Consider the following 24,892-nt stretch of genomic DNA (forward strand, 5'->3'; position numbering starts at 1 on the left):
ACAGGCTGAGGCTACAAAACTTCACTGTGTTTTGCAATTCCCATTAATTACTTTGCAGCTTTTTCTTTGAATGTTTACTATGAAGTCTAGGGACATATGTACGTCTTATATCCTTATGTCCAGACACCACAAAATTTTCTTTACAAATGTGCACATTTTGGCTAGATTTCACTTCAGTCTAGAACTGCAGAACTCATGTGTAGATTTTATCATGAAAAGAGAGAACAAATGTCAAACAACAGTAGTACCCAAAAGGAAATAAAACAAATAATTCAAAATACTTGTTTAGAAAGTTACAAAATATGACAGCATTAATGGCACTTAAAGCTATAAGCACTTTAAAGATTACCACCATATTTATCTCAACCTTTTTTCCTATTTTTTTTCCTGTTTGTGTTTGTTTTTCTGAGATTATGACTGCAACTCACATCTAAACCCAAACCCAAAAAAGGGGGCAGAGAGCCCTGAGATTCTATGGTTGCCCTGGCCCTCATTTGAATATGCTTTTATGTCTATTTTTTAAAATTCAGATTCAGCTACAGAGAACAGCAGCTTGCTGACATGCAAAAGCTATAGTTTTCCTTCTGTCTTCATAGTCTTACCATTAAAATTGAAGGGGTTTTTTTCAGTGGTAGAAAGTGTGAAAGATAAATTCTTTTTAAAATAACAGTTGGCTCACTGCTTTATACACCTAGACAAATATCATTAAATTAATGTTTCTCTTCTTTTAAGCAACATAGCACAAGATGTTGCATTTTCTTCATATGCACTTTCTTGCTGTGAGTTTACATTGAGTATTTCCTACATACAGTAAAAAAGTCCATTTGTTTCTTTTCCTTTTTTTCCTGTCACCGGTTAAGATAAATACCCACAGAGGATTTTGTTTTGTTTTGTTGTGTTTTTTTTTCTTTTTATTTTTTAATGAAAAAAAGCAATCCGACCCTTAAATATGCCTATGTTGATTTTTCAAACCAGCACCCAGCTGGTGGCTGTGTCCATGGACATTCTTTTGGAGTTTAGAAAGATAATGCAACTGATTCAAAAATGGGAATTTAAAAAAATTTAGCTTGAATCACGTGCCAAAACGTAAACTGAGCCTTACTGAAAGTTTCTAGTTCACTCCAATAATTTCTCCTCTTCTTAATCACCAGGGGAAGGCTTTATGAATGCATATTCCATGACAAAGATACACTCTTTTTCATCCCTTTCAAAGGCTCTTCTTACATAGCTGCCTTGTCTAATATTGTGCCATGGTAGGAGTACTCTGGTGGTATTGCCATGGTTCAGTCTCTTCCTTTGTGTCTTGCCCTGGTAATCTTACACAGGCTGAAATTTCCATGTGCGTAGCTTTCTGTTGCCATTCTGCAGTGCTGTGTTCCTGAATTGTTTTGGCAGAGCAAGCTTGAGTCTTTATGGCACAGTGAAATGTTCTTCAATGCTATATCATTCAGACTGAATAAGGAGTCTGTATAAGGCACGTGTCTCAATATATATATGTATATAAAAACACTAACAACGTTAATTCAAGTCAAGCATCTTTTACATTTGATTTCTGTCTTCAAGTAACGCTTTGTTTTCATGTTCCCTTTCTTTGGTTTCATTGGGGATCACTCCATTCTCCAGGTCTGAGTGCTGCTGGATGCAGTTGGTCAGCACTGCAGTGCTAGAAGAGTTCGCAGAATTACACATCTTCTCTGTCTCCTCTTCCTTTTTTTCTTCATCCAAGGAGTAGTTTCGGAAGGTCTCATAAATTTTACACACATCCTCAGGGATGGTCTTTTTGAGGTCTTTGTTTTTCCTTTTGGTCATCTTAGCAGACGATCCAAACTTGTTAATGATGTTGTCCTCAGAAGCCCCTTGCCCATGCTTGTTGAGCTTATCTGACTCCTTAAGGCGCAGGTTGTTAGGCCTGTTGTTGATGCTTTCCTGAGATGATGCCTTGAAGCGTCCTGTTTCCAAGGCAGTAAAGACAGAGCGCTTCTCTGGAGAGAGCATGTCCAAGGAGTGGGCTCTCTGGTCCAGGCCCAGGCGCCTGCGCTCCATGCTCCGGATGGTGGCCGCCCGCTGGAGCTTGTCGTGGATCTCCACGCTGAGACGCCTCCGTGTCTCTCGGAACTCAGCTGTCACGTTTGCTTTCCACTCTGCTGCGTGGGCTTTTATTTCTCCAACCTTTACAACAATAAGAAAGATAAATTAATAAAGAGGGGAAAAAAAAAAGCAAAATGAAGCAACAGTCTTTCCTACGAGACAGTATCACAAGAGCTTTTTTGTCTGGTGTAGAATCAGAGACTGGTCCCAGCTCCAGTGCATCCACCTGGACCCAAACTTCAGCAGCAAAGTGGCTATACTGGGCAAGTGCTAAACACACCAACTAGTGATTCGCTAGTGGCTTGTGTGGCATATGACTTGTCTGCCTGTTTCACATTTTGCCACCCTGCACGTTTTATAGCTGTGTTACATGATGGGAGGTGTTTGTGCTAATCCCTCCTTGGCTAAGAACAAAATTTCTAACTGAGCAGTACACGGTCAGGAGTGAGCAAAATTAATCACATACAGTTATATCAATGTGCTTCAGAAATGCAGGAAAACCAGTGTAGCAATACAGTCATGTTTTTTCTGTATTGCTCATGGATGGGGGCTGTTCAGCCCCACTGAAGGTTTTCTTCAGTGCCACAGAAAATTAATGCTGGAAATACCTGTTAGATAATTTCTGATCCAGTCTAGAGTTCATTCTCAGGGGCAAATATATCTGTCTTTAATGGAGGTTCCCATTGCCTAAATATACAAATATCACCCTCTCAAGACAGCTGGAGGAGTTATCAATACATACTTCCTCTGGGCACCATAAGCATATCCTTTAATATCTCACTGCTTTGCTGTTTTACTCCTTTGCACCCAAGAGCAGAATAAAGGCAAAGAACAAAACACCTAGGTGGTTGCTGTGTGGAATACATATTTCTTCCAAAATGAGGGGAAAAAAAAGATAAATGACCAAGTAATATCTCAGTCAACACAGGCCTTTTCTGAAGTTCAGCTGAAGAACAGATTCAGGATTACAATGTCTGCAGGAGCCCACCCAGATCAATGGTTTGCTTGGGCTGCTGTAGCCAGAACTCAGTTTCTGCAGATCCAAAAGGAAGTCATCTTCGGTTCTTCAGGCCAGATGAGCAGGTGTCCATTTAGAACTGTATAGCTTGTGGCAACAGGTATCCCACATCCACCATGAGAGATGATTCCTATCTATACATGCCTGCAGCAGATAAACCCGACAGCCAAACTCCCTGTGAAGCTTCCTTTGTTCATAGAGATACACGGGGGATGTTGGGCCTCAAGTTGCACAGATGCCTTCATAAATGATAAAAAGCAGTACTCCTCTGCTAAACTTTGTCTGTGTCTGCTCTTTGGCAACCCTGACGTATTAGCTTTGCTAGTAATGTAGGAGATTGCCTTAAAAATTGAAATAATATTATTAATGTCCTCCACAACAGGCTTCAGCTCTGGAGTCACAGCAATTACTTTTCATTTTCCACTCTTACTTGAGTGAAGCAGTAGCAATACTGTCTTTCAGCTGTGGAGGGCATGTTCCAAGTGGATTTAATTACGTTATTCCTGACACTGACTACTCAGTTTCTTCAGTTTTTAATACTATGGTACTCAGTAAGAGGCCTGAAACTAAACTCTTATTCAGAACTATATTCTCTGACATAGTGAAAGCTGTACGTGTAAATATAAATGCAATGTAAAGCCCTTGTTTAAAGGCAGATTTTGTTTCATAATGAAGGAGGCCAATTCACGTTTTCAGAACTTATGAATCTCCAGTTTTTAAAAATGAGAACACCAAAATATTTATCACAATTTTGTAGCTAGTTTCAGAGTGAAGTCTGGCCTCTACTATTCCATAATTGCAATCCTGCTGATGTATTCCATGTATTTGGTAGTACCCATAGATGTATAACAACCTAGGTTGTTTAAGTTGCTTTTCTTCCCACCCTTTGAGAAGGAGCTATCTATCAGAGCCATCTATCAGAGCTAAGTGGATACAAAGGCAGCCAGTGGAGTAAGCCACAGAGAACAGTGAGCATTGGTCATGCAGAAAAGCATCCTTCTTTAGACAAGGAGTCAGGTGCTTAAAACTTTCTTTTAAAATGGCAAACCACTGAGAAATTACTAGTCATACCTCTGCTTTTGTCTTCTTGGACAGGACTCTTAACCAGTCTCCAATCATACTCAGGACAGCAGCAAAATAGGCAAGGCCAACAAGGATCCAGAACCACACTAAGGGTTTATACCACTCCCGGTACTGGATTTCAGCATTTCCTCCTGAAATAAGCATACACTTATGCTTAGGAATATAAGATGCAAAAATTATTACAAAATATCTGGAAATCTGAGAAATTCCTGGAAGTATTTCTTGACTCTTGCCAACACCATGGTAGTCCTAATAGTATATGAGAGGCCTATTAGATGGGAGGAACACAGTCTGTTCTTAATTTAAGACTATAAAACTACCTACCATTCCGTTGCTATGTGACCTGCCAGAGCACCTAGCCAACACCTTTCTTTATACTGTTCATACTCTGAAAATCCTACTTCAATAGTACTTGCAACTGCAAAAACACATTTCAAAAATACAAGTTTAATACAGCTAGTCTACCTTAGTCTGACCTGCCTGCAGCTTGGTAGTTGAGAAGCTTTACAGTTCAACCCCTTCAGGTTTTAGTGTTTCCAGATTGTTTTTGTTTTAACTATGGGACTCAGAGACTTAGTGCAGGAGAAAGAACCTAGCTTTGTCCTTCTCTCCAAATTACGATACCTGACAGGAAGCCAACCCTGCATCAGCCCTGATAATAACGATATACTGGCTGCTTGGGTGTCAGTTACAGGGATGCATTCTCTAGCCAGTGACTTGAGAGGAGATATGGACCAAATTAAGCAATAAATATCCTATATTGTTTTCATGCAAGGTTTAGGATGAGCTGGTAAAACATGTTAGACATTTGGCAGACTATGAAGAGTCTAAAATAAATGCAGGAGCAGCCAAGCTGCTACCTACCACAGAATAGAGTAGACTTTTTTAAAAAAAAAAAGCAACCACAACCTCACATTTGAGACTCCCACTCTTATCACAGTCCTACGTGCACTGAAATAATGAGAGACAATGAGAGGCAGGCACAGCCCTGAGCTGAAGAGAGAGTGGCAAAGAGCCTGCACAGCCATATCACTCAGTGCAGGTGGAGAAACAGCACCCTTGCTGGTATCTGTGTAAATCTCTGCCTGAAGAGCAAACGTACCAGGGGACTCAGGCAGGGGATTGCATGTTTCCTGAACTCCAGTCTTGATTAGAAAAGAGACAACAATCTGTACCTCTCTGTGACTACACAGAGCTTCCAGGTTTTCCCTCCGTTCAGCATTTCCCCCTGAGCTTTTTGCAATCTGAAACATTCCTACAACTCTCAAAGTTTATCCAGTCTCAGTGTGACTGTATGTGATTGAACATCCATGTGGAAATTCAGACATTTGAGAATTAGCAGGGACTCATATATTGGTTTTGATATTAATCTCTCTTCACACACCACATGAATCACTCTCTATTTTCCAGTCTTAAAAGCAGGAAACAATGGGAGTTTGGGGGTGCTGTTGCTATGGTACAATGAGACTCTTCTGATCATACATGTCCCTGAGGAAGCTTCCTATGAAGCAGATTGGCTAGGTCTGTCTTACTGACTACTCAGGCAACTGAGACCACTTTTTTTCAGCCTATCAGATACTCTGTTTTTCCAAGGTCCACCCACAGTTTTATTTCCAAGAGTACAAAAACTTTCCCACTCTGGCAAGAGCTGGGATGCGGTCTAGGTGGCATAAATCAGCATTACTCGATTTATGCAGTTTTACCCAATGCAAAGTAGTATTTTCCCTTTGGGGTTCAAGGGACAAAGATACTGAGGGCAGAGTGACAGAAAATAAAAGTGACAGAAAATCTGTTCCAAAACCAGCAATGAAACCCAAATCTCCTGGTGATTACCTGCCTTAAACTCTTATCATGAGATCACGTCTCAGGTTTTCTAATTCAGGGTCTTCCATTACATTTTTGAAAAATCCTGGTTGTTAGTAGCCACTAAACTGTGGATTATATTCTCCTAATCATGTTGGATTTAGAACAATTTAATTTCATATTGAGGGCTTTTTTACTACTATATTATTAAAGAAAGCAACACTGAAGTGTGATATACTTAAGAAAAATATTGTGAATAATTTTAATTTCACTCTGTGATACCACAGATTATCAGTGAGCTTCTCTTCACATTTAAGTCACTAAAATGGACCAAGCTCATGCAACCACTTCTGTATCTGTATTCTCTATCTGGCCCTCTCTTTGTTCAGTGTCTTTTTTTAAATTCCTAAACATTATTAGAGGTTTCTGGTATTACTGTTTTTGAAGGCTTTGATAGAAATGGATTAAGTGTTTGGTGGTACTTGGCAAATGAGAGTCTCGTTGCTGGGTATGTATTTCTGATTCAAAAATACACAGTTGTCAAAATGTAGATGCAAGTTGAAAAAAGGAAAGAAAGCCTTGATGTGGCAGGGAACTGAAAATCTCTTTCATGAGAAAAAACAGCTTTCTCCATGCTTGGGTGCTGTGATAAGAGGGCATATATAAATATAACGCAAGAAAGCAATGTATTGATTTTGCCATTAAATGTTATAATACATGCTCTGTTGTTCCAGGAAAGGTTAATCGTGTTGCCCAAAAGAGAAATATGCTGTTATGTTCTAACCTATTCCTGAAAATAATGAAAGTACATGTAAAAGGTACTGCCCTAGGCTACAACAGAGCATAGGAGAGGCTACCTATTAACATACAACATGATGATAAACAAACACCAAAGCCTATTGGAGGACCAAACTTTGCCAAATGGGGTTTAAAAGAAAGTTCATTTGTTAATATGCCAAAGGCATCACCAAACCCCTCACTTGTCATCTCCCTCTGGTTTGCAGAATACCACTGAGTTTTCTTCATCTCTACCCCAGTTTGGAGCTGTAGTAGCAGTTCATGTGAAGTGAGGCAGACTTTTGGGGTAAACAAGGAATTTCACAGTTCACCTTGCTGTGGTGAATCAGTGTTGCATGTCCCTCTGTGCACTTGATTAATTGTTACTACACCCTGTATTTGGCTGGTGCCAGCACCCTAAAGGTCATCCACTAGACAATGCATCTAGTCAAATAAATCTCCTGTTTGTACCTCATGGAGAGAAAAAGGCACTTGTAGAAGGCAATGGATTTGACCTCAGTTGTCTGTTTTAGGATCGGATGAATGACCCACTAGCAAAACCTCCTTCTCTTCAATATAGTCTTAGCAGCAAGCTTAGAACAAGTAGCTCATTTTCAGACAGCTAAAGGCTTAGCTTGAGACTATGATATCGTCTCTTCTCCGGGCCAAACAGCCCCAATGCTCTCAGCTTGTCTTCACAGCAGAGGTGCTTCAGCCCTCTGATCACCTTTGTGGCCCTGCTCTGAGCTCAATGTTCTTATGTTTAGGGCCCTAGAACTGGACACAGTACTCGGGTGGGGACTCACAAAAGCGGAGGGGGAGAATCACCTCCCTTGACCTGCTGGCCAGCACACAGTTGGCTTTCTGGGCTGCAAGCACACATTGCTGGTTCTTGTCGAGCTTCTCATCAACCAACACCCCCAAGTCCTCCTTGGGGCAGTTCTCAATCCGTTCTTTACCCAGCCTGCATTTGTGCTTTGGATTGCCCCAACCCATGTGCAGGGTTTCCTTTGACATTCCAGGTACAGAGCTCATATTCTAGGCCAAATTCCCATAATCATAAATTGGGAATTGCAATACCCTTTTCTGTGCTCTTTACAAACTTCTCTCTTGATTAGGTAATCTTAATGCTGCTGCAAAATGTGATTTCCCTGGCCCTTCACTTTCAGATGTATCTCTGTCCACCTCCTTTATTTATAAAATATATTTTATATATTTATTTAGCTTCATTCAATGTTTTTAACATATTCATATTTCATTAGTTTGTAGAAAGCAACAAAACAGTAGCATAATACAGCTGTTTGTAACAGACATCTTAATGCCTTTAATTAGGATCATTAACAGGAATGAGGTGTAGGAGTCATGCACTAATGGGAAGAAGCTCCACTTATTTTAACCACCTTTTTGTTAGCAAAGCAGCAGAGTAAAAAAAAAATTCTCATCTCTCCAGCCAACAGTCTTAACTCCCTCTTTGGAAATTGATAAGGATGGGTATTTACAGTTCTGTATTAATCTTGGAGAGTATCCTCCTAGCACTGAGATGCATATCCCATTAATTCTTCTCCTTCTTCATCAGTTTTCCTTAATAGCACAACTGCAATGTCAACATTTCTGTCAAGGTTAGAGAACAAAATGTAGTTTTTGAAATGTTGCCCCTCCTGTAGCAGCAGTCCACTATTGCATCTGACCAGAGATTTCTCCAGCCCTGTGGCTCAGCCCTACTTTTCAAAAGCTTTATCCATTCATCATTTTGGCTACTTGCTTCAGCAGTCAGCCTCAGATTGAGTCCTAATGGATCAATACAAATCTTGAATTCGATGGGAAAGTCATTTGAGTTGTGCATAATTCATTGCATTATAAAAGGATAATCAGGACTTCCCAGGCTCTTGTTGTCTACACTGCTGCAAGCTTGCAGTCTGCAGATGGTAAGGTCTGGACCTTAAATCAGCCTGGTGCCTGTTGCACAGTAACCTCAACAGAAGCACCTGGCATTCTTTCACTGGAATATAATACACCGGGAAAAGCCTCCTCTTTACATCAGAAAACAAATTCTAAGAGCGAACGCCCTCATGTATAGCACCTAGGCTCAAAGCTCCTCACCTGCTACAAAGTCACCAAATCCAACCGTAGTTAGAGTGACAACCACAAAGTAGATGGACTCCAAGGCTGTCCAGCCCTCGATATGTTTGAAGATAACTGCAGGAATGGTCACAAAGACAATGCAGCCTGCCAGGATGAAGACGATGGTGGAGATCACCCGGATCTTTGTTTGACTCACTTGCTTTTTCTAGAAAAAGAAAGTAACAAAAGAAAACAAAATCTTTAGTGGGTTTCTGGGGCTGTATACTGTGTGAATGGCAGACTGATCATGCTAGTGTCACCTGGTATTTCCCTTTCTGCTTTTTGTGAGTTTATTAGGTAGAAAAAAACCCTCCATCTCTCTTAGTGAGAGCCCTTCCTGGGTAATAAATAGCAAACCTCTATGTCTGGCCCCAGGAAAATGATGATTCCCATTTTCCATGCACTCTGCAGTTTCTAACCTACTAGAAACACAGCCTGGTAAAACAGTCCCAAGCTTCAGAAATGCTCCAGTACACTCCAGTTTGGGTCCAATGTGTAAGAAAAATTGCACATTCACACCTCCATACATATAAATTTACACCCACACTGCCTCACCAGCCCCAAATATTCAACAAGCAAGACCAAGACTGAAATGAAAATAATGACCATTTTTTCTTCTAAAACCTGGGATTTTATGTAGAAGTAATTTATGCTTTGAGTTTTCTAGACTTCCCTTGACTCATGATTTCCAACTTTCATTCACAACTACAAAAGTTAAATCTCCTCTTCAAAAACAGGTGTCTGTATTATTAGTTCATTCCAGGAATAAAGGATTTATGTCAAATACCAAACAACTTGAGATAAAATTACCTATGCAAATCCACACTGGAAAGCTCTTGAACAAAGAGCAACATTTTACACTCCTAGACCATATAAACTCTCACTCTATTGAATATAAACTTAGATTTTGTTTCTAGTAATACTGGTGCAATGCTGGATAAACACCAACAATGGATTTAGTTCAGATTTACTGGGCTGTAAGTAAACTCCATATTCAATAGTGTTTCACAAGAAAATTTGCAATTTTTAGAAATCTTACTGTGAATTGGTTACAGTAGCAGTGTAAATTCTGTATTTATCCTGGAAAAGGAATGTGGAGGGCACTGTAAGTCACATATTTCCAAATTATTTTTCCAAACCAACAATCTCCCTTAACCCAGAAATGAGATCTCATTTCAGATTAGGACATTGGCCAGACAGGAAATAAGGTTTCAGGAGTTATCTTTATAATTTATAGAAGGGATATTGCCTGAACTGGTTAATATCTAACTAGCTTCTAAACAGTACTACTGCTTCCACCAAAGCATTCCACTAGAGCATTTACTTTACTTTTTTGCCCTCATTAGGCACTCACCTGACCTGGAATGCTCTGCACTTAGCACTCAGGTAGCAGAACAAATATACCATACTTCGGAAATAGTTTTAGTTCTGAAACTGTTTGAGTTCCCCATGCTCAATTTCTTTTCTTTTTGTGTGTGTGCATTGTTTTCTGTGTCTGGCTGAACAAAAACAGTTATATAGGATTAGTAATATCATGCAATAAATAAAATGATTTATAAAATACAAGACATGGAAAAAACTTCCACTGAAGTACCAAGGAGAAAAACAACACAAGAATATAAAACCTGACTTGCCTTATTTATTTTTTTTCTAGGGAACCATTTTGAGCAGTTTGATAAAATACAAAAGGATGATCTAGCTGCTTTAAAAGTTATGGACACAGATTCACAATTACAGGACTGCAGATTTACTTATGTGTAGTGAAGGGAAAACAACGGATCACATGGACATTATATACAGTGTCTTAGATTGGCACATTTGTTTTTTTCCATGGAGAAGAATTTAACCAAGTTCTTGGTTTTTTACTGGTTTGACCAAGGGGAATTACTTACTTCTACTAAATGCTTCGGTTTCCTGGTACATAAAAATTAAATGGCAGACACATCAGTACAGTAGAAGCTTTGAGGCACATGCAGTGCTATACAGTACTGGACAAAAAGTACTTTGGAGCTGCCAAATGCTACTAATAAAGCAAGGTTATGGACAATAACCCTTTATCCAGTCCCCATCCAGAAACATTAAAATGCATTTCAATACATGTCTGGATTGTCTTGTCTTAGACAGAAACGGGAGTGGAAGGAATGGCCTACAAATCAGTTCCAAATGTTCAGGACATCCACTTGTTCATGAGTGATAAACCCAGCTGAAGGTTGTTCGTTTTAGGTAAAAATGGTAACAATGTTAACGAGAGGCTCTACAGAAAGGCCTGACTCATGGTTATTGTGCACTCCAGTCACTCCCACAAAAGCTGAGCAGCTGAGAGTCTATTTTTTCCTTACCCATCCACCAGCCCAAATGAAGTCAGAAAGCAACGATGAATCAGGCACAGCACTTTTAGAGCCAGTGAAAAGAGCACAAAAGCAATACTCAAAAGCATAATTACTTACTGGATAATGACACATGAAATTCAGGATACAGGTGAAAAGGGTTTTTTTCTAGAGTTAGATATGTATTCTGGGGACATTCACAGTAGATTATAACTGCTATACATAAAAAAAAATGTTAAGGCATAGACCTCATTATTCATGGAATATGTGCGTTGTAGTAACCACACATTGAAAAAACAGTTTGCCTGCAGTTTTTTGCTGGTGCAGTTGGCCATGCTATTTTCCCACAAAAAAAACATAATTTTGTGCTGCCCAGGTTCTCAGGAATAAGGACACACAGCCTTTACATTCCAGCTTTGGCACACTTGTATTAACACGAGTCTAAGCCACTGCTTACACTGTATTACACTGTAATACAGACAGGTCATTGCAGTGTGATAGGTCTATCTGTCAAAGAAATGTAGGTACATCCAGCATTCCCACAGAAGATGAACTTCTAACCGCCTTGTGGAAAATGCTCTCCAGCTGTTTGTTGGTTTTAATAACAAACAGGAATTGCATTTACAATTCTAACATTAAAGGAGCTTTTTGTTTTAAATAGTATTTGCACTCTGAAGCCAAACGCTGGCAAATAGCTGAGCAACTCCAGCCAGACTAATGCACCCTCTCAGCTTCTTTTGTGGCATTCATACAGAATTTTATACAGGTGTCAAAGTGAAACAGTAAGGGAGGCCTTTCTCCATGAATTGTAGTTCATTTCATAGTGCTTTAATAAAAACAAAAACACTTGTGAAAGACAAGTTTTCTACTTATTTTATTTTTTAGTTTTGTTTTACCAACAAGTTCTCTCCATGATGATGAAGTGGATTACTTGTGAGACAGTCATCAAATATAAATAAATTAGTGCCTACTAATGAGTGTCTTTAATTTAAATCCACATAGAGATAATCTGCAAAAGTTTTAAGGAGGAATCTAGGTACAAATGATGTAGAGATTCCAATCATTTAACAACATATAAAGAGTCATTTCCATTTACTAATGAAAGTGCCAATTTTTCTCTTAGGTGTAAGCACTTAGGTTAAGTGCTAAAAAGGCAGCATGACTGCATATGACATCATCTTGCCTATACTCATTCAAACCATCTAATGCCAATCTCCTTCAGTGTCAATAGGGATGAGACATCTTATGCATCTTTTCCACCAACAAGTGTGACCTTGCTTTTTTCTTCTTTTCTGTTACATACACTGGGGTCTTGCTGGTTTTGGTCTTCTCCAATAATTTCAGGAGTCAAAGAAATCCCTTTTCCCTTTTTTTTTTTTTTTTTGTCTCCCACTCAGGTGCAGTTTTTCTGACCTAACTGTTGATAACAAAAGGACCAAACAAGATTCTTAATTTTCCATGATGGGGCCACATGGATGATACACATTCCTACCAAAACTGAGTAGATTGTTTTTTACAAGTAGAAGACATGAAGCATGGGATAAAAAGATGCTACAGCCACTTCTCAGACTAGACTAAATGATAAATTTATGGAACATACATTATTTCCACGAACAGCATATTTCAAATATGTATATTCCAAGATTTTGTAGTGTCACCTGCCATTTCACAGAAACTCCCCCAATATACAATACTACTCAACCAAAAATAGCACTGGAACATTTGCTGCTTCACAGTGAGCTCAGATGGTTCCTCTGTCTTCCAAACATGTTCTTTTCTGAATTTCTGACAAATATCCCTAAGACTCCAAGCAAGTTGCTTGCCTTTTGCTCTAGATGACCAATGGCATATATTTAGTGCTAGTATACTGTGCCTTCATGGAACATGCTGTCCTCATCTCTCCACAAGGTTCTGAATTTTGGAACAGTCCTCTGACAAAAACACATTTATTTAACATTTATTTTGTCACTTTCACCTACTTTTAACTTTATGCCCTTTCCCCTGCTACCAGCTCTTCTTCAAACATATTGTCTCTACTCATGCTCTAATTAAACAGCTTATCTTCTAAATCACTTTCTTCACATCAAAATATTTTCTAAAGAGGCCTTTGTACTGAAAGCATAAAACAGAGTATCAGATATATCAGTTCTGTTTTTTCTCTGCCACAAATATTAGGCATGTCCTTAGTCAAAACATTTTTGCTAGGCTAGTGTAGATAGTGCAGATAGACATGAGTTCACACTGCTTGCCTTTCAGTTCAGCCAAAACCACATCAGCTCTGGTCCAAAGTCTGGCACTTACCTCAGAAAAGTGTGATTCCCATCTCAACAGGCTGTACAGAAAGACTAGCCCAGCGCTGGGATCACAGAACTTCTCAGTGATCAGTGTCATGGTCACACTCAGTAATTAAAAATTTATGCTCATTGGCAATAAAATAAATTCCTGAAGTCAAGTATGCTTTGCCCATGACAGTACTTGGTAAGTGATTTTGCTGTCTTTATTTTGATCCACATGTTTTCTCACTCTCTTTCTCCCTGCTTCTCCCAATCTTGCTGTGGGAAGAGGACTGAGCAAGTGGCTGTGTGGGTGTCTGCTGCCAGCCAGGACTTACTCATCAATGAAGAAGGCAACATCCCTTGAAAGCAAACGAGGAGAATTCTAAGCAACGCATTTTAAAATATATACAACATTTCATACACCTTCATGGGTTAAGAAGAGTGGTTTGAACCATTCCACTAAAAATGGGCTTCCCCGCTGTCTAACCAGCTCTTTCAGTCCCTCATTGCTATTTTAATTTTCCTGTTTTATAAAGAACACTGCTATTGCTGCACAAGAAGGTGAAAAATCCATCCCCTATTTTGTAACTGTACTAAGTACCATAGAAGAGACAGATAGAAAAAGCTGTAAGCACTCACATTTGTTACTAAGCTTGGGAAAGACAGTCCTGAACACATGCAAGGCACAGGTCAGAGTAAAGGACTTTTTTACATTGCTGTTTTTCCCCATAAAACCACAGCACTGCAGGGTGTTTACCTAGACCTAGACTGATATGCAGCAAACTTCTCAGAGAGCAGTAGCTTTATCTAAGATTATTTTTATAAACCTCTAGGCATGGATCTTGCTGCAGCATAATGTCAGTACTGATACTGTGTTATGAATATACAGAAACACTGACTGGGAAATTTTCTAGGTTTGATATATCCATTTTCAACCTTCTTCCTCTCCCTAGAAAGCACACATAGGGCTTTCTGATATGCACCAAGTAATTTGTTGCTTATCATGCTACTGAAGAAACAAAACTAACAATACTGAGCACAAACCTCTGTTCTGGCTGATTTACGTTCAGCCCAAGAAAAAAAAAAAAAGTTGAATAAGGGGGAACCATGTATCTAGATGCTTAACTCAGACATTGGAGCAGACTAAGGACAAAAGAGGCTCATGGCACAGACTTAAGCAATTTCAAAGGATGCTTGCAGAGGCCAAATCTAGAGTGTATTGTTCCTTCCTTCAATACCCATATTCCCCTTTTCCAGGGAATGCAATAATGGCTTAATAATGGTTGTTCCATATAATTTCCTTGTACCTGAGTGGATTTCACCTTGTCTTTCCTGGTAGCCCTGATTTTGGTAAGTTTTGAGCATTTATCTTGTTCATCAGTGCAGTTCAGGGGAAAAAGTAAAATGCAGTTATGATGGTGAAAAGAAAAGTGCCACATAGCAGCAAGGTTAGATTTATGAGTATATGCTCAGCATCTAATTAAGAAATGCACTGAGATTGAGAAAGACAATTAGTGTAGCTAGATCAATGAGAGATCTAGTTATCTGTTGAAAGACATGGCCACTTTCAAAGACTGAGCAAGAAAAAGAAAATTGAACTTAACGGTTGAATTATCTCCTCTTAGCAGTGTTGAAGAAATTAAATATTCCCTTTTTTTAGCTCTGTTTGGGCTTTCACTTCTTATTCTGTTATTGTTTTGATTTGTTTTTTCCTCTACAGTGGAGTAAAGAATCCAGAACCCTTCATACTGATGGGTTTTCAGAACATTTAATTAGTGAGTAGGAATGTAACATCATTTGTAAGGCTTATTTTGATAGACTAGATATCGAGAAGTTAAACAGTGACCTTTTGAAACAAGGAGTAGATCCTCAAGCTAGATTTCTTGTATCTGTTCCTAGCCTGCAGTTTGCAATTTCTGCTTGGTTTCGAATAACTAGCTAAGAAGCCTTCCCTTTCCCCTTCTCAGGTATAATAGCATACATCATTCTCTGCAAGGAATTCTTGCAGAAGCCTCCACAGCATAATTTGTATTTACCATGAGATTTCTTACAGATATTAACACTATAAAGGCTGTAATACTTCAGCCTTTCCAGACAAAATCACTATTTTTAACTAACCAAGTGACAGAGTGTTCTCGCATGTCAATAGCCCACAGGGAGTGATTTTACTCTTGTGGATACAGGTCCCAGAAAAGTGGAAGGAAAGTAAAAGCAGGAAGAGAGAGCAGTCCCCCACAGGGAAAAACGTGGAAACAGTGGAAAATGTGTCACTCCTGGAAGTGTCCCTTCACGCCACAACAATCCCCCTGCTCCTCCCAGCCTTCTCCAATATTTTACAAGAGCTGCCACTGCTTACCTGCAAAGGTAAAAGGAAGGCAGGCAGCCCCTTCAAAAGGAAAGGTCTGACACAGGGTGAAGGGTGCATCAAATACTTTGTCCCACTGCTCCAAACAGTTCTTACTGCCACAATGACAAGTTTATGTGCCGAGGGAAAATAAGAACATGTAAATGACATTAGAGTGGTTACTTGATATGGTAACTTGACAGTGCTGAAAGATGAAGGTTAAATAAATAAGGCAACATAACACTAAATTCACCACCTTCATCTAACCTGTACATAACCTTGAAGTAGCTTCTCTTGAGTAGGAAAGTAGCACAGTCCTCATGCCTGGGATGAAGAACCATGTACAGGTATCCTCATGGAGTAATTTCTATGCATTGCCTTTCAAGATCCATTACCCCCTCACACTCAGTCTTTGAACCCTTCCCAGAGATTTCCCAACAGTACTTTTGAAGAATATTCTGAAGAATATCAACAGAAATGGCTCAACAGATTTGCTGGGGGAGATGGGGGATCAACAATTACCATATTATGAGTTATTTTGTGTTGCAGTTGCATTTCTGTAATGCTTTTCCTTTACCTCCTATATTGTAAACTTCATCTGGAGTTTAGGATGTCCTTTAGGATATAAATCAGGTTTTCAGAGATGGCAACACCTACATCAGAGCCCTAGCTCATAGGATTTGCTATTTTAGCACTGCACTGTCAGGAACGCAGATAAGTTTCCATAGCAATATGACCACAATTTAAGGCCATATAAAAAGAAGCATATTCATCATTAGTGCTTAGGAAAGAGTTTAATTTTCATACTGATAACTGAAAAATTCACATGTTTAGAACAGTTGTTCCTGAACATTTAAAATTATAAAGAAGACCCAATTAACTGACTTCCTTAACAAGAAAATAAGGATTCAGGATCTGCATCGAAATGACATTCCCTGCCACTGCTTATCCTGAGATCATTTTGAACACTAACCTGGTTTCAAACCAAGAAGGCTGTGCTGCCATTCAGAGAGACTTAGATAGGTTGGAGAGTTGGGCGGGGAGAAACATGATGAAATTCAACAAGGGGAAGTGCAGAGTTTTACATTTGGGGAAGAACAACACCATGTCCCAGTACAGGTTGGGGGCTGACCTGCTGGAGAGCCGTGTAGGTGAAAGAGACCTGGGGGTCCTGGTAGACAGGAGGATGACCATGAGCCAGCAATGTGCCCTTGTGGCCAAGAAGGCCAATGGCATCCTGGGGTGCATTAGAAAGGGTGTGGTTAGTAGGTCAAGAGAGGTTCTCCTCCCCCTCTATTCTGCATTGGTGAGGCCACATCTGGAGTATTGTGTCCAGTTCTGGGCCCCTCAATTCAAAAAGGACAGGGAACTGCTCGAAAGAGTCCAGCGCAGAGTTACGAAGATGATTAAGGGAGTGGAACATCTCCCTTATGAGGAAAGGCTGAGGGAGCTGGGTCTCTTTAGCTTGGAGAAAAGGAGACTGAGGGGTGACCTCATCAATGTTTACAAATATGTAAGGGGTGAGTGTCAGGGGGACGGAGTTAGGCTTTTCTCAGTGATGACCAGTGATAGGACAAGGGGTAATGGGTGTAAATTGGAGCATAGGAGGTTCAAGGTGAATATCCGAAAAAAAAAATTTACTGTAAGAGTGACAGAGCACTGGAACAGACTGCCCAGGGAGGTTGTGGAGTCTCCCTCACTGGAGACATTCAAAACCCACCTGGATGAGTTCCTGTGTGATGTACTCTAGGTGACCCTGCTCTGGCAGGGGGGTTGGACTAGATGATCTCTTGAGGTCCCTTCCAGCCCCTAAGATTCTATGATTCTATGAAATGAGAAGTGGCCAAGATTGGGCTTTAATATAAAGCAATACTGTTGATCTTATTTCACCATAGAAAACAGAAAAGAAGCAGAAAGACGGAACAATACCTGGCAAAAGGACAGAGTTCATATTCCAGAGCTAATCCCTGATGTACATTAAAAATAGTCTGAGTACATTCAAATTAGCAGTGGAAGAAACCCCCTTCCTGAAAACTTACTTCGTCATTACTCCTTTGTTTTAATGTTCTTCTTTAAGGGTGATAAATTATCACCATAGATTGATCCATCATCCATGGAAGAGTTTGGAAATCTTTCTACTCAGTGTCAATTGCCAAGTATTCTCTTACTTTGCCCTTAAATCAGATTTTTTTTAGCCACTAATTCACTCCTACATCTATAAATCGTTTATTAATTAATTCTGTGTGAACATTCAATCAGGTGCTAAAGGCACCCTGAAAAAAAAGCTAAAGTAGATGAAGAAAAACCCTGAAAATAACAGAGAATCTTGGGTTTATATACTACAATAACTGCAGTCAATCCACAGTCAGAAAGCAATGTAATGAAAATTCCTTCCCAAATTAAAAATTAGCTATTACCACTTACTGTAATACAAATAGATACCTGAGCAGTGAAAAAATAAAGCCTTTGTATTATTGATGGATTCCTGACTAGTTTTTGTACATTCTCTTTTCAGGAGCCATAAAATATTATGGGCATTGTAGTTCAGTGACAAGAGCATGATTCCAGTAAGAAGAGTTATTAGAGGTTTGAACCTCTCATAATTTTAAATAACAAGGAAAAAAAATATTGAAAAGATACTAAAAGGCCTCACATAAGCAGGCATAACAGTCCAAGATTTCCTCTGAAGTGCCCTGTAGTCAACAGCTACACTGTACAGTGTCTGAGACTCACAGAAAGAGGTGTTACAGTAATAACAGTGATAATTTCTTTGGGGCATGGACTTCAATGCACATTAGGTTTCAGTTTCAGTGCACTGGAGCTGACTTGAGATATCCAGAAAACTCTACAGTCTGTATTTAAGCTAGTTTTAATACCCGGTTTCAGAACAGTCTTTCCTCCTCTGTTTACACGATCATCTTTTTAGTGAGACTGATTTATTATTATAATCTCTTCCTGGTGTTGACATGTTCTCCCTCATTAGAACTGCTACCTTCTCTTTCTAGCAACCCCAGGAATGCTCTAAACTATTACCAGACTCAAAACCTCCTGGGGCTCTCTTCAGAGGTAGACTCAATTCAAGATCTTCATGACCCTCTCTTTGAAGTTGCCTTAGGCTGATGCAATACTTCTCACAAGCCCTTACAGGCTTAACAGACATTGCTAATAAAATCAAAATTTAGAAAAGATCTTGCAAAGATAGAAAGATCTGGATGTAAATGTTAACCCTGAAATTATATGCCAATGTGCAAGAGGTTATTAACCTGCAGGATTAAGGACAGATGTGCTCCAAAGCCAGCCCATGTAAACTTTAGACTCTAAAATTATACTCAGCAACATAGACCAGTGGATAAGAACAAAAAAGAAAACATTTGCTGGGCTCAAATTACTTTGTCTGAAACAGATTAGCTGTAAGCATCAGTCGAATTAAAGACCCAATTGGAAGAAATAAAATGTCAAAAGCTGGGATTCATAGATTTTGTCATTCATTTTTTAGTACTAGCATACTTTCTTAGCACTGTACAGAAAAAGATGCTTTCCTGCATCTCAAATACAATGGAGGGGGAAAGTGATCCAAAGAGTAGAACCAACATATTCAAAATCATACCTCAAGTCAGTGGTTGAACCTAAAACAGAATCCAGAGGCAAATTTCGCTCCAGTGGATGAAGAGTCACTGCATTAATGAAGTCTCCACCGTAGGATTATCATTTGCCTGTAACTTCTATTGAGCACAAGGACTCTAAAGAAGGTGATAGTGAAAAGCAAAACCAAAACTTTCTGCTATCTTTCCATCACCATAATCAATGCAGTAGTTAAAAACATGAAAGACGGGGACTGCAGCATGGACAAAAATGTTTCAGAGACAGGCACTGTAAATTTACCATTCATGCTTTTCATCCCACAGTTCAACGCTGTAAGGGTCACTTCTGCTGGACATACTACAGTAAAGTGTCCAGATGGAACTGTGTCTGGACTGCTTTACATCCAAGAAAAGAAGTTAGAAGATCATTAAGAAGTTAAGAAGAGCAACAAAGGAGTTCAGGAAGGAGCAGACATTTGTAGAGTATAGAGAAACCAACAGTCTTCTTTATAACAGATAAATTACTGATGAACAAGAGGAGAATGCATCCATATATTTTTCCAAACTTGAGCACTCCTCTCAACAATGAAGCCCTGGATTTCAGGAGTGCTTGTGCATTATAACTGAAACAGTTGTCACACAAGGAGAGGACTGAAACCTCCTTCTTCACCACTCCCTCACTTCCCGCACAGTGAAACTCCTATTGAGGGGATGACACGAGGAGTGCACTCATCAGAAGTGGTTCACAGCCCACTCCATTGTGGTGAGAGATACACTGTTTGAAGGTCCATTTGCTTAAAAAGTCATTGTGCCAAGGTCTTATTTCCCTAAGGACAACAGATCAGCCTTAAATTGCTACAAATTATTCAGAAGAATCTAACACAGCACTATCTGTGGTTTTGAACAGTTACTTTTGATCTAAACAAATTTTGATGAGGACCACAAGCTGAAATAAACAGAGGCAGAGCATTTGCTGACTCTGGTGTGCCCATGGTCAGTCTGCTAGGTGCTGTATACTGCTCTTCCAAGCTGCACTTTCTGCCACAGGCAAATATTGAAGGTTACAGACTCTTACAGTACCTGTATTCCTTAATTTCACACTTTTGCCACCACCTAATTTATAAAAAGCATGTCTTCAGACATAAAATAGAGGGAAATTTAAATACTTAATAGATTCATATGGCACTATGGATTCATTGGCAGGCACTAGAGTGTATCTAGATTTTTTTATTATACTTATGATGTAAAGTCTATTTTTAGCCAAATGTGCCTTGCAAGGATTATAAAGGATAGCACATTGCCTGCAGATTTCTTCTGCTAGTATTTGACTATGCATGCATCCATAAATTAATGATAACTAACTGCAAAATTCAGATATGAGTCTAGGTCATGTTTGTAAATTTCAGGATGCTTAGAAATGAAACTAACATTCAGATGCATACCTACTTGAAATAAACACTGCATAAGCATCTACATACATAAATCAATGCTTTGCTGAGCTGCAAGCACCCATTTTTAAACCTTGCTCAGAGTAGTGTGACTCTCAGATGGACCTTAAAGGTATTACAGGCAAAAGAACAGATAGTGAGCTGAGATTGCTTACAGCCATTTGTTCTGGGTTTTTTTAATCAGTGCTCTAAAACACAAGCTCTCACCACACAGATATTTTTTTCCTGAGCAAGTTATTCTGCTACATGGGGAGCAAAACAGAAACAGTTTCAAAGGACCAAAGTCCCAACTACTGAGAGAGGCACAGAATTACACGAATCAAATAAAAAATATTTCAAGTCAGCATACTCTATGCTTTGCCTACTGTTTCTCTGCAAGGCTACATCACCTTTGGTCTTTCCATAACAAGGTGATCTTGTGTACAAGGAAAGTATTTGCATAACTTCTTTCTCAAAGTTTTCCTGTAAATAACTTACGAAGTTCGTATGAAACGTTACTTTTGCTGGTGAAAGGGAGAATTCCGGGCATCATAAGGGAAAATTTCTTCTGCCATGTAGCAGGTGGCAGTTTTCTTCTGCTTTCCCATTCTTCTAGCATCTCTTAACATGAGCAGATTCTGCCTCACAACCAGTCAGCCATTTGCTACTATTGTATCCTTCTCTCTGCCTATTTTCCTGTCAGTTTAAAAACAGTACAAATCAGTGTTTACAAATTAGTGTTTCCATAGAGTCTTGGTACACTGAGGACCAGTTCCTGGCTGTCTTCTATGGTATCAAAATGCTAACAGCCAATAACAGAATGTAATTATATCTACTGTCTTCACTGCAACAATAAGAAATCTTTACGAGATTATGAGTTATCTCTTTCTAGTGACTGTTTTTTAAATTTTCCTCAGCCATTTTGTTTTGGTCAAAATGACCAGGAAATTGTTGAGCTAAGCTCTGAACACTGAAAATTCAGCTCATAAATCTTGCACCATTTTTGAAGAATAGTGTGTATGTGCCCCAGTAGGTTGAATTTCACACCCCATCCTGACAGCTCTGACCAGAGACAGGATGCCAGCAGATGGCAGGTTCATCACTCTGATGGACTGTTCCCTTGTGGAAGTTCTTGAGTGAATTAAAAAAAAAACAAACAACAATAGTAGCTCTTTTCCTTACAGAAAATAACAATGAATAAAACTATATTAAAAAATAAAAGATAGGGTGCTAATATCCTCAGTTAATTTTTAGCAGCTGATGTTATAACACACAGATGCTGGCTAATAAAGAAATGCAATAAAGCCCCAAAAAAAGTCATTGTGTTGGTTTTTTGTATATTTTCATTAGATGTCAGGAAGTGGAAAGGAAACTCTTCTATCACTCTTTGTTAGCTTAATCTGCTCAGAAACGCAGGTGTTAGACCATATATTGGAACTATAGATAGGATCTTACTAGCTAATGTATCACCTAGATTATAATACATTTAACCACATCCCAAAGTTTTAAGTCAGTAAGAAGAGAGCAAATCCAGAATTGTTTCACTGGTTTACATAAACAGTCATCTGAATTTGAATTTCTGGCTTTGGGAATGATCTCATCTGAAAGTTTGATTCAACTGCCAAAACCAAGAAGACCCAATGCTGATGTGAGGCTGGAAGAGAAAGCACAGACTGAAGGTTTCCTGTCAGACAGGGTCCCTGGCCCAGGGCATTACCCTAGGGAAGAAGAGGTAAAGGTGGTACTTCAAGGAAACCTCAAACAACTTCTCTGAACTGCAAACTTTGCCAAGAATTCACTAACCAGCTCTGCACTGACGTTAGGTATAATGCTATGGATTTGATGTGAGGACAGGGAAAGAAGAGAAGGTGAGAGAGCAAAAAGAGAGATAAAAGAGCAAAGGGGTAGACAGAGGGGAAACAAAAAAGACTGTATTATGTGTTCCTCCTCTGCACATTTACTCTGTCAGTACAAAGTTTCCTTCCCAGGATATCTTTTCCATTCATTTTCAGATAAGGAATTTGTGAAGACAATTCCTGCCACTGGTACAGTAACAGAAGAGATCAAAGAAGATAAAAATGTCTAATAAGAAGTCAAATCTCTAAGAGAAAGAGTAGTTAGAGTAGATCTGTGCATTTTGTAAGATAAAGAAAGTTTAGCAAAGGTAGAACTTTGACAGTTCCTAAAAGAAAGCTTTCAACCAGCCCAGTGGGACTTCTCTTAATCCTACCCCAGCCCCATCTTCCAACTAAGAAATTACTTTTCCTAGGACTATTTCAAGTCCTAGCCTACTTCTGTCTTTCAGAAAAAGAAAAATTGTTTCTTAAGTCTAGAGCAAACCATTTATCAAGAGATTAATGGGCAAACAGGTTATCTAAGACGAAAACCTGAAAGACATGTAGCAGATCTATCTGTTTTGAGAATTCCCTGCGTCACTGAAGCGTGAGTTGCTTACAGAGTCATTGTGTTTCAGTGCAGATCAACGTATTTTCTTAAGGTGTGAGTTTCTGGGGTGCAGCCTTGCCATCACCAATGTCTGTGGCTTCTCACTCACATCCCAATATTGCAATTCACACCCTATCTGCTGTTTTGCCAGACCTGTCACCAGCACCATGCTGTAAGCCATGGCCTGAAAGCAGTAACCAAGTCCAGGAACAGCTCACAGTGGCTTCACCTTAGAAGCCAGCAAATCCTGGAGCGCTCTCAGAAGCACGCTGTGCCCAGGCTGAATGCCTGTACCCATACTGAATTGCAAGATGGGGGAAGATCTGTCAGGTTATGCTCATCCCATCTACTTCCATTCGTCACAAGGTTTGAATAAAGACTATCTGAAGTAAGCCTATATTTAACTCATGATAATGACAGCTGCTGTGTTCTGTAACTGTGCACTCTGCTTATGGAATGCTTTCCTTTCTATCTTTTTATGCTTGCAGCCTCTGCGTGTACAGAGCAAGCCAAAAGAATGGGATTTGTTCTGTTATTATCAAAACAGACTCAGGTTGTTCATAAGATCCCTCACATATGTAACACAATATTATTACATTTATGGTTTTATGTCACCTTGGAATGCATATTTCATTTCTGTAGTTTCTGGAAAGCTTTGCGAGGTGAAAATTATGAGTATCAACTCTTTAGATTTTTAGTGTGTAGATGGTTTTGTTAGATAGGCTGAGAAAGATGGGAGAGCTGATTCATCACTGATCCCAGGTACTGATTGCTTGAGTCCAGCACACACAGTGAATCTGGTGGCCCTTTACATACCCATTTTCTGAGTGGCATGATTTGGGCCTAACCAACAAAGAACCACACGGCCACTCACACACCCTCCCACACTGTGAGATCAGAAGGACAAAAACCAACTAGAAGCTCGTGAGTTGAGACAAAGACAAGGAAGCTTCACTCACCAATTATGGTTATGGGTGAAATAGACTTAACTTGGGGAAAAGTATCTATTTAATTTATCACTGATCAGGTACACACAGGACAAAACGAAAAACAAAGAACAGAGCTTAAATACTTCACCCCACCCCTCCCTTCTTCCCAGCCCAAAATTACTTTGTTCCAAATTTCTCTACCTCCTTCCCATTAGGGGTTTACAATTAGCGTGTCATGTATTGTTTTCTGCTGCTCCTGCCTCCTCACAGAGAAGGATTCCTCACAGTCTTCTTCTGTTCTCCCACGGGGTCCTTCTCACGGCAGAGTCCTTCACAAACCTCTCCAACATGAGTCCCTCCCAAAAGATGCAGTCTATCAGGAACAGGCTACTCCAGCATGGGCTTCCCACAGTCACGCACTGCTTCAGGAACAACCACCTTCCCAGGTGCAGGTTCCTCCACCACTGGAGGTTCACCTCTGTTCCACCATGGTCCTCCAGACTGCAGATCTACAGCTGCTCCACCATGGTCCATCACAGGCTACTCCACCATGCTCCTCCATGGATTGCAGGGTGACAGCCGGCTGTCTCACCATGGGCTGCAGGGAAACCTCTTCCTCAGCACCTATTCCCCCTCCTCACTCACTGACCTCAGTATCTCAGCCCTGGCACTT

The 24,892-nt window shown here is 39.7% G+C and overlaps 1 protein-coding gene across 1 annotated transcript in view; it reads right to left on the reverse strand.

The window, feature by feature from the left end:
• Window positions 1-1,087: 1,087 nt before the first annotated feature.
• Window positions 1,088-24,892, reverse strand: part of KCNK10 (potassium channel, subfamily K, member 10) — a 68,396-nt gene continuing 44,591 nt past the window's right edge. The window contains exons 5-7 of the mRNA XM_010003702.1: window positions 8,870-9,056; window positions 4,178-4,320; window positions 1,088-2,169 (exon numbers count right to left, since the gene is read on the reverse strand). Of these exons, the coding sequence (XP_010002004.1) occupies window positions 1,540-2,169; window positions 4,178-4,320; window positions 8,870-9,056 (960 nt within the window). The 3' untranslated portion in view covers window positions 1,088-1,539. The remainder of the gene's footprint in view (window positions 2,170-4,177; window positions 4,321-8,869; window positions 9,057-24,892) is intronic.

Source organism: Chaetura pelagica, unplaced genomic scaffold, assembly GCF_000747805.2.
Source record: "Chaetura pelagica isolate M959 unplaced genomic scaffold, ChaPel_1.0 scaffold48, whole genome shotgun sequence".
Taxonomy (NCBI): domain Eukaryota; kingdom Metazoa; phylum Chordata; class Aves; order Apodiformes; family Apodidae; genus Chaetura; species Chaetura pelagica.